This window comes from Histomonas meleagridis (assembly GCF_020186115.1).
Source record: "Histomonas meleagridis strain 2922-C6/04-10x chromosome Unknown contig_33, whole genome shotgun sequence".
Taxonomy (NCBI): domain Eukaryota; phylum Parabasalia; order Tritrichomonadida; family Dientamoebidae; genus Histomonas; species Histomonas meleagridis.
The window spans coordinates 336,741-347,656 of NW_027150870.1; the positions used below are offsets into that span (position 1 = coordinate 336,741).

The following is a 10,916-nucleotide window of genomic DNA, read 5'->3' on the forward strand; positions in this document are numbered from 1 at the left end:
AAAAATTCTTTGATTACAGTCATATTGCAGAAAAGGTAAGTTGTCAGGATGTTATACAGAATTTTTTGAATTCAAATAACGAGAACAAAATGACGCCGGTTAATTCACTTTTTCACAAAACTAAAAAAACAAAAATATTTTGTAATACAAGGAAAATATTTGAATATAATTTCTATTTAAAATAATACCTTAATATGGGATTATAAATCTTTTCATTTGTATTTTTTATCTTAAAGCAAGATCACTTCTGTCTTGGATCAAGAAAAATTTTTCCAAAAGTGTCTCTGAAAATCATTTTCGAAATCCCAAAATTCTGGTGCTTTCAAAATTGTATCAAAATAAATGTAAACCATGCAAAATTATGCATATCGTTATATTCGTACTGTTTTTTAAATGAAAGAAGCAAAACAAAACGACTATTTCCAATACTTTGATCCTTCTCCGTTTCTCGAACAAGATGTGCTTCAGCGTGTTAAGAAACAAGTAGAACTTATTCCAGTTTTAAATAGGATTGACACATCATTAAAGCAAATATCAGGACATTTAAGTGGTATCAAAGATGATATAACACTTTTGGAAAAGAGTTGTGAAGGATTAAATATAAATAAGAATTTTACTGCTCTGTTTTCAACTTTAGGATCTTTTCTTCAAAGTTGTGGAACAAACGTTATGGCTCAATGTCAAATGCATTTATCTGCTCAAAAGGAAGTTGTGCTTCCAGAGCTTTCTAATTTAAAGAATGAATTTGTTAAAGTCAATTCTGAATATCAAAAAGTTATTGAAGATTATGGAAATTTAACACCAAAAACGAAACCAGAAGTAACCAGTGCCACTGAGCTTGCACTTAAAAAATCCATGATTCGTCGTGCTGAAGTATTTTATGAGATGTGCCAAAAACTCCACAGCTCTGAAGAAAACACAATACCATCCATCATTATCACTATTGCTCACTTTATTAGTTACTTTGCGAGTACACTCAAAAATTTCATAACCCAGAATGAAGGTGAAATTTACAACGTATCAACCTACATAGAAAGTAACGAACCTGTTCTTAAAAGCTATCTTAAAGAGATCAACACTTTACATGGTACAAAAAATCCTTCATATCAATATGCTGTTCAATCTTGGGATTGTCGTGATGGTATTATATCACCTACAACTAACCTTATTCATGCATCTAGCGTGATGTGGATTCGTTCCCATAAACTTGTTACTAATTGGACCCGTAAGCATGTCACTTTTAACGATGGACTTCTTTCAATTTATGATCCGACAAACGGTCGCAAGGATCAATCGTATCAACTTTCCATTGTTACAGCTGTACCTGTTCCAAAGAAGAAGCGTAGGTTCTGTTTTAAAGTTCAAAGCCCACAACTAACGATTCAACTTGAAGCAATTTCCAAATTTGATATGGACGAATGGATTTCAATATTTACCGAACATAACAATAAACTCTTAATTGGAGATTCTAAAGACACAGGGTCACAACGGCAATGTTGTGCAGATTGTGGTTCAACTGATGCACAATGGTGTTCACTTAATTGGTGTGTTTCATTGTGTCTAAAATGTTGTGGAACACATCGCCAACTATCAACAAAAACATCTAAAGTACGTTCTTTGATGTTAGATAAGATGCATCCTTTCTTGCAAAATATGTTAACCGAAATGACCAATTCAGCTGCCAATAAATTGTTACTAGAACGGCCTTGCGACATGGAAGTGTCGCCACGCATGAATGACCAATTACGTTCCATATATATTACACGAAAATATCAACAAAAAGAATGGGCTACTAAAGCGCCAATTCCAGATCCGTTCGAAGCAATCCTCAATAACGACCATCGCTCTCTGTTCCATGCCCTCAACTTTGGTAAAACCGATGAACAATTTGATTCCGTCAAACCATTACATGCTGCATGCGCTAAAGGAGATCCTCTTTTAGTAGCAATTGCTGCATCTTGTTCAGCATTTTTAGACGTGCAAGACCTAAATGGTTGGACTCCATTATGCTATGCAGTATTTTATCGAAATGTCGAAGTTGTCAAATTTTTGATTGATTTCGGCGCTCAGCCTGACAAAGCGGGTATAGATCTGTTCACACTTGTGCTAATAATCAACGATGAGGAGATGAACAAATTATTGTTGGACAAGGCGGCAACAACACCGAAAATGAGAGTTTACGCGCCAAGGACCACAAAGTTTGCGCCTCAAGGAAAGGAGGACTTAAAGGAAATAGTGGCAACTAACGAAAATATCATTGTGGCGGCTTCGTTGGCTGAGTCAATTCAAGCTCAAAAAAATAGCTAAGTTAGTTACTCGGAAACAAATTTAAAATAAATTTGGTGAATTTAATTTTTTGTTTTGGGTTTTTGTGAGTAGTCTTTTTATCGAACAAAACCAAAAGTGAAAATGTAAAAAAAAATATAAAAAAAGGGGCAATCCGGGAATTGAACCCGGGACCTCACGCACCCTAAGCGTGAATCATTCCACTAGACCAATTGCCCTCCTGTTTTTTTAATGTTTATAAAATATTATAATAAACAAATAATAGCTTCTAGAAAACAGTAAATATTCTCATTCCTTAAATCTGATCTCATCATAAAATGTTATAATTTAGTATTAAAAAAATTATTTTAATGAATTTTCCAACTGTTGAGCATCTTTGTGAATTCTGGGTCATAATGATTGCAAATTTCACTATGTCCTTTATCTAATTTAGCAATTTCATTCATTTCTTCATCAGTTAACTTGAAATCCCAAATGTTCAAATTTTCAATGATACGTTCGTTACGAACCGACTTTGGAATTACACAAACGTCACGTTGTGTGTTCCATCTTAGTGCGACTTGAGCAATTGATTTGCCATGTGCATCAGCAATCTTCTTAAGTGTTTCATTTTGGAAGATTCCAAACTTACCTTCAGCAAGAGGTGCCCATGCCATAACATGAATCTTATATTCATTCATGAGCTTGATGGCTTCAATTTGATGATAGAATGGATGAACTTCAATTTGATTAACATGTGGAACAATCTTAACATTAAGACAGAGGTCAAGAAGGCGGTCGCTATAGAAGTTTGAAACACCAATTGCACGAATTTTCTTGGCTTCATATAATTCTTCCATTGCACGCCATGAACCATAGTAATCACCATATGGTTGATGGATCAAATAGAGATCGAGATAGTCAAGGCCTAACTTCTTCATGGATGTTTCAAAGGCTTTCTTTGCGTTTTCATATCCTGCGTCTTGAATCCAAAGTTTTGTAACAATGAAAAGTTATTCCCTTGGAACTCCAGATTCTTTGATAGCAGCTCCAACAGCTTCTTCATTGAAATAAGCTGCAGCCGTATCAATTAGTCTATATCCAGCTTTTATTGCATTGAGCACTGCTTGTTTGCATTCTTCACCATCAGGAACTTGATAGACGCCAAAGCCTTCGAGTGGCATTACAACACCATTGCTTAAAGTAATGTTTTGCATGAAAATGAAATGAAATAACTGGTCTCAAATTTTTTTGGGGTTTCCTTCTCAATTTTTATCGTATGCTACAGAAAATGGAAACCGTTAATTCTTCGGCAGGCGTTTTGTTGGACATCAACTCTCATTCCAAAGTAGAATCTAGAAAAAGGAAATCATTTATTAAATATTAACAATTTAATTAATGAAATGAAAATTTAAATATATGTGTGCTCAAGCATATGGTTTTGGACATAAAAAAGAATTTGGTGTTATTGCTCAATAATTTATAATTTCTAAATTTCTTAAGACAACAAATTAACATGTTTTGTATTATGTAGAAATAATTTAATGATGAATTTCTATAAAATAAAGTCAAAAAAATGTGAATGCAAGAAAAAAATCAAAAAAATGGGACTCCGCGGACTCGAACCACGTACCTCACGATCTTCAGTCGTGTGCTCTCCCAGGTGAGCTAGAGTCCCTTTTGATTTTCCTATGCAAGGAGTGCCCGTGATAAATATAATTGAATAAATGAATTAACTTGTGAGTATTTTTTCTATAATTTAATGATTAACTTCGCAAAATACGAAAATTCTCAAGAATTTATTGAATTGGCAAAACTAATAAATGAGTTAGAAAAAAATAATTTAAGTAACGAAGAAAACCAAGATATTATTTTTGGAGAACTCCAAACCAAAATCAATGCATTTCTTGATTTGACAAATGATATTTATGATTTTAAAGAACAGCAACTTCAAGGTGCACAACTATTCCATATATTAATATCAATTATCAAGTACCTCACAAGTCGTATTCAGAACTCATTTGATCAAGAAATTGAAGAGCCTGAAACAAAGGACAATTTATCTGAAGAAATTGATGGTAGGTACCCAACACTTTTATTACTTGAACAAAAGGTATTATCACTTAATGAAGAAAACGTTGAATTTGTCATTCAGTCTATCATTGATCTCTTTGATAAATCATTTCCTGATACATTTAATCTTATAATCAGTCAAATCATATACAAAGGATTTGTCTCACGCAAACTTGAAGCAAACATCTGTTTCAAATTCATTCAAATACTTGAAACAAAAGAAACCTTCAAAAACCAAAATCTTATTCAAATATTTTCTCAATATTTAATTGATAATATTAATAAACAAGAATCGAAATACCTCATTGAGCAAATGATTGATCAACATATAATTGCTGAAAGTTTTCTTCTTGAAAATGAAAATTTTGATATTTATTTTGACTATGAATATTTTGCACATCGACGAACTTATTCGCAACATGAAATCAACGCTTTAAACCAAATAATTACTTCAAGGAATAATTGGGAACTTCATCGACAATTAATTAAAGAAGGAATTAATCCGAATGAACTTTCGAAAATAATTCGAAATGATGAAATTGAAAAACTTCAAGAAATATCATCACAAAGTAATTTCGATTTTAATCAAAGAATTATACCATCATATTATGAAAGATGTACATTTATTAACAATCCAAATGTTACATTACTTAATTATGCTGCGTTTTTCTCATCAGTTAAATGTTTTAAATATTTACTTATGAAAGGTTCTAAAATTGATTATTCTTATATCCAAATTCCATTCCTAATTAACAGTCACATTACAAATTCATTAATATATGCCATCGCAGGAGGAAACTCCGAAATCATTAAAATATTAGAAGAAAATAATGCATCTTATCAAAACGCATATGAAACATCGATAGAATTCCATCAAAACAAAATATTTTATTATTTGTACGAAAATAAAAAGATTCCAATTGATGATATAACTAAATTAGGATGTGTATGTATCCAAAATTGTAATTACGAAGTTTTATCTTATTTAGAAAAAGAAGGAATGAATGTTAATAAAGAAATGATTCAAATGATAGCTAAAGTAGGAAATGTTTATCTTTTTGAACATTTCGTTAAAAACATTCCAATTCCAAAGGATATTTTGTTGTGTGCAATCATTTCTAATAACCCTGAGTTTGTTATATATTTGATACCAAAAGAAGGCGTTGATGTAAATGCAAAAAATGTTTTTTTCGTTGTTTTGAAGTTCGTTTGTTTTGCGTGAAGTTCTATTTTGTGGTTTAATGTTTTTTTGATTTTTGTACTTCGATTTTAATGTGGGCTGCTCAAAATGGGTATATTAATGTTGTCGAAAAACTTCTCGAACAAAAGACTATAAATGTTTACGCTAAAAATGTCGTTGATTATGAGCTTTTTATGTTTTATTTCTATATTTGGAGTTTATTTAATTTGTTTGCAAGAGCAATTAAAATGGCATCCGATAATGGGCACAAGAAAATCGTAAGACTCCTTAAAGCAAGAATGTCAAAATAGCTTTTAGTAAAAAATAAGCACCTCAGAATTTCTTTACATACAATCGATTTTCATTAAAACAGGCATTATAAGAATTCAAATAATTCTGAATAGATACGATTAAAACACTGTTAAAAAGTTGTGTTTTTCAAATCTTTACTCGAAATTTGAATGCTGACTTTAAATTCCAAAAAGATTTCTCACCAAAGATTTTTCTAAATGGAATCTTTTGATTTCAACCAGTACAAACTAGAAAGGAACCTTGATATCAAAAACACAACTTTTTTATATAAAAATGTAACAGATTCAAAATCAATCGTACTCAAAAAATATTCTAATGGAGATATTGAAGATGCAAAAGAAATGATGGACATTAACCATCCCTCTATTAGCAAAATATTATCTGTTTTACCATCAAAAGATAATCATTCTTTTGAATTAACAACATATTATTATCCAAATGGTTCATTAGAAACCCTCATTAATCGAATTGAAAACAAAGACACACCAAGTTGGTATGATCCTACAATTATTTCCAAGATCATTTTAGGTACAATTGTTGGACTAGAAGAACTTCATTCACAAGGATTTACACATGGCAACCTTAAGCCAAGTAATATTTTAATTGATTCAAATTATAATCCACAACTTACTGATATTTCCTTCAATTCAATCACTGCAAATTCTCAATATTGTGCACCTGAAATATTTTCAAAAACAAATAATTATGATAAATCTATTGATGTTTATTCATTTGGGATGATATTATGTTTTATATATGTACAAGAATCGCCATTTGATGAATCTTTACCATTAAATGATCTTGGTGATTTTGTAATTGATGGTGAACGTCCAGTTTTACCGGATACGATTCCAAAGAATATTCAAGATATAATTGAAAAATGTTGGTCAACATCACAAAAAGATAGACCAACTATTAAATACTTGGCAAATATTTTCACAACTGATGAATATCTTTATCCTGGAACAAAGAAAAATCTTTTTAACTTTTATAAAGATAATATATTACATTTTAATCCAAAGGATTTTGTTATAGAAGAAAAGAAAACTAAAGAAATACAAGAAGATGATAAATATAATGAAGTGGAACCCTATGAAATATATGAAGAGATTGATAAAATACTTGAAAATAATAAAGGAATGAAAAAATTATCCGGTTTATATGATGATATATTTTCATTAAGCTCAAATTCAATAGATGATTCAATAGACGAATTAACTAAAATTTATGATGAAAACAATAGTCATTTATTTGATGTATTAATTTGTAGATTATTATTTTTTTCATATATCTCACAAAAGAATGATGCCGATACAGTGATCGAATTCCTCCAGAAAATTTCAGAACATTATCCAAAAGTGATCGAATTATTTATTCAATATATGAATAATGTTCTTGAATATACTCAAGAATCAAGATTTCTTTTATTAAAAATGGTTGAGCATGGTTTAATAAAATTCGAATATGTAGCACATGCAAATGAATCCTTTTATTTTTTGCATTATTTAAATGAAAGTATTTCAAGATCATTATATTATTCAACAAAAAATTTCGAAATTTCTTATGAAGATCTTAGAAAAAATAATTGGGAACTTCATAAGAAATTTATTTCTGAAGGGATCAATCAGGACCAACTCCCAAAAATTTTGCGTAATGATAATATTGAAGAATTTCAACAAATTTCTTCATCACCATATTTTGATTTTAATCAAATAATTCATGCTTCACCATATGAACAACATACATATATTAATTGTGATGTTAATCTCCTTGGGTATTGTGCATTTTTTGGATCATTGAACTGTTTTAAATTTTTGTTGTTAAATAATACATATAAACAAAGTGTTGATTTATATGCTGTAGCTGGAGGTAATATTGAGATCATTTATTTATGTGAAAAAAATGATATTTATTTCTCTCCAAAAGCTTTAGAAGCTGCAATTGAATATCATCACAATGATATTTTTATATATTTAATTGAGGCTAACAAGATGTATTATCATACAGAAAAAATAAATGAGTTTTTATATCAGTGCATTACATATCATAACTTCGATTTATTTATATATATAATAAAATTCCAAACTAGAATTGTCTCTTCAAATGTTTTAGTTAATGCCGTGAGAAAAGGTAATATTTATATAATTGGTTTTTTACTTGATTTAGAAAAAAGCAAAATTATTCCAAAAATTAAGAAAAATAATTTGTTTAATATTAATGCGTTTGTTTTTATTATTTGATTCTTTGGCAATCGCTTGCAATAAGGGTTATATTGATATTGTTAAACTTTTATTAGAATTTTATAATAGTGGTATAAATGAAGTAGTTTAATTTTTATATTTTGCGTTTTTTTATAATTTCATAAAAATAATATTTAATTCTTAATTTTAAAACACCTATTTGTTATGCATTAAAACGTAATCAAATTGATATTGCTTTGGTTCTTATTAATCATTCTAATTTCAAACCAATTGGTATGATAAAGTAAGTTTTTGTATATTTAGGAATTAATTTTTAATATTTTTAAATATCTTTGAATATAGTATAATACAGAATCAAACAAAGGTTACAATTGCTTTAAAAAATCGTTTTAAATTTGATCTTAACAAAATAATAACAAAATTTCTTTTTTTAATTTGGACAATTTAACAATTTTATATGTCGCTTGTAAAAATAATGAAATAAAAGCTGTAGAATCGATTCTTAAAGAAAAAAATATTTATGTAAATGAGTTTTCTATTTGTTAAATATTTCTAATGTTTTCGAAAAATTTTTGATATTTCAAATATATATTTGAAACACCTTTAACTGTAGCTTGTACAAATGGTTTTATTGAAATCGTTAAACTTCTTTGCGCATATCCAAGCATTAATGTAAATGTATACAAATGTATTTTCATTTAATTTTAATTTCTTTTTGATATAAAAATCACCACTTTATATTGCATGTGAAAAAGGTTTTACTGAAATTGTAAAAATTCTTCTTCAAAATAAAAATGTTGATGTTAATACTAAAGTTGAACCAAAGATCGTTTTTTAGTTTTATTTAAAGAAAAAATTAATTTGGTTTAATTGATTATCCTCTTCATATTGCTTGTGAAAAAGGATATCCAGAAATTGTTGAATTACTTTTAACTAATAAAAACATTGAACTTAATATAACTAATATTTATTTAATCAATTTCATGTTAATTTTATGGTTTTAAAATTGTTTTTTGTTTTGTTTTAGAGTTATTTTTAATTAATTAAAGTTTATATTATTGATTTTATATTTATTTTTCTCTTATTGAAGGTTAATTTTTTTGATTTAAAGTTTATTCTTTTTTATTGTACAAGTTTTTTTATATTAATAATATGTTTAATTATTTTATTTGAAATTTCATTCTTTTTTTCTATATTTGTTTTCATGTTTTAATGTTATTTTTCGATTTTTAAAACTCCATTATTTATTGCATGTGAAAAAGGATTTGTTGATATTGTGAAACTTTTAACAATTTCTCCTAAAATTGATATTAATTGTGAGTCATTATTTCTTTTTAATATTTAAGCATTGTTTATACGATTTTTTTGTTATTTGTTTACATATATTTGATGTTATTTTTGTTGTATTTGATGTTTCTTTTTATATTTTTGTGTTCATTTATAACTTTTATGTCAAATAATGTTTTTTATTTTTGTTTCCAGTTTTTTTGTTTGTTATGAAGTTTCTTTTTGTTTTTGCAGGTTTGTTCTAATGATTTTATATTTATTTATTTGTTTTATGACACCTTTATATATTGCATGTAAAAATGAGTTTGTTGATATTGTAAAAATACTTTTGGAAAATAAAGAAATTGAAATTTTAGGATTTGAAGTTTATTGATTTTTATTAATGTTTTTTCCTTATTTATTCACCATTAAATGCTGCACGTAAAACTAAGAATAGTGAAATTATTAACTTGTTAAATAATTTCCTGAGGGAAAATCCAAGTAAAAATAGTGTTAAGCAATAAAACTCATATAATATTTCATTATAAATTATTTTTTCATCTATCTATGCTTATTTCTGTGAATGATTTGTTACGTTTATATATATTTTAATACTTGTTAAGTTATAACATCTATAAAATGAATTTGTTGATATACTTTTAATATTCGAAAATATAATCTCTTTTAATTGACTATTTTCAAATGAGTTTGCTTCAATTTTTGTAACAGTTTTTGGAAATTCAAATCGTTCATCTTTTTTACCTTGTGGATAATGAAATAATGTTTCAATGCTCTTATCATAAACTATTCCATCATTTTTGTAATTGGAATATTTTGGGTTTTTCATTGATATATTTATATCTTGTAAATTTTTAAAAATTTCTCAAATGGATTTTTTCCAATTAATGTAACTGATTCAGGTATATAAATACTTCTTAATGAAATACATTCATAAAATAAATAATTTTCAATTTTAGTTAAAGAATTCGAAAGTTTTATGTTCTTTATTGAAGTACACATATAAAATGTCCATTCTTTTATTGTGGTATTATAATCTCTCCTAATGAAGTACACCAATGAAATGCGTATCTTTCAATTGTAGTAACAGAATTTGGAATTATAATTCTCGTTAATGACGTGCAATATTCAAATGAATATCCCGCAATTTTTATGATCGATATAGAAATTGTAATGTTTATTAGTAAAGTACAATAACAAAATATACTTTGGCCAATGTAATTGACTGTATTTGGCATGGTGATGTCTTTCAATGATTTGCAATAATAAAATGCATAGTTGTCAATAGACTGAACACCTTTTTCAAAATTAATAGAAGATAATTGTTTACAATAAGCAAATGAATTTTCTCCAATAGTAGTGACTGAACTTGGAATAGTGATATTTTCCAAAGAAGTACAGTAAAAAAATGATGTGCTTACACTCGTGCCTATTTTAACAGTAGGTAATTGCTGACAATAATAAAACGAACCGTTCCCAATGTACAAATCAAATTTTTGCCAATTTGCACACAGAAACTAATGATTCCCGGCTAGAAAAAGATTCACGTGGTATCTCATCAATTTCATCACCAATTGCAAGATTTTTTGTTTGATCTTTAA

The 10,916-nt window shown here is 27.8% G+C and overlaps 3 protein-coding genes across 3 annotated transcripts; 1 reads left to right on the forward strand and 2 right to left on the reverse strand.

Annotated features, from left to right (window-relative positions):
* Positions 1–393: 393 nt before the first annotated feature.
* GO595_005329 (ARF GAP-like zinc finger-containing protein) lies at positions 394–2,307 on the forward strand (the record flags this gene model as incomplete). The annotated part of the gene is made up of 1 exon (XM_067918560.1): positions 394–2,307. One exon carries the CDS (start codon positions 394–396, stop codon positions 2,305–2,307), a length of 1,914 nt encoding a protein of 637 aa, XP_067774542.1.
* Positions 2,308–2,633: 326 nt separating this feature from the next.
* GO595_005330 (aldo/keto reductase) lies at positions 2,634–3,206 on the reverse strand (the record flags this gene model as incomplete). The annotated part of the gene is made up of 1 exon (XM_067918561.1): positions 2,634–3,206. The coding sequence occupies one exon, from the start codon at positions 3,204–3,206 to the stop codon at positions 2,634–2,636; it is 573 nt and encodes a 190-aa protein (XP_067774543.1).
* Positions 3,207–3,278: 72 nt separating this feature from the next.
* On the reverse strand, positions 3,279–3,482 carry GO595_005331 (aldo/keto reductase; the record flags this gene model as incomplete). The annotated part of the gene is made up of 1 exon (XM_067918562.1): positions 3,279–3,482. The coding sequence occupies one exon, from the start codon at positions 3,480–3,482 to the stop codon at positions 3,279–3,281; it is 204 nt and encodes a 67-aa protein (XP_067774544.1).
* Between the last annotated feature and the right edge of the window lie 7,434 nt (positions 3,483–10,916).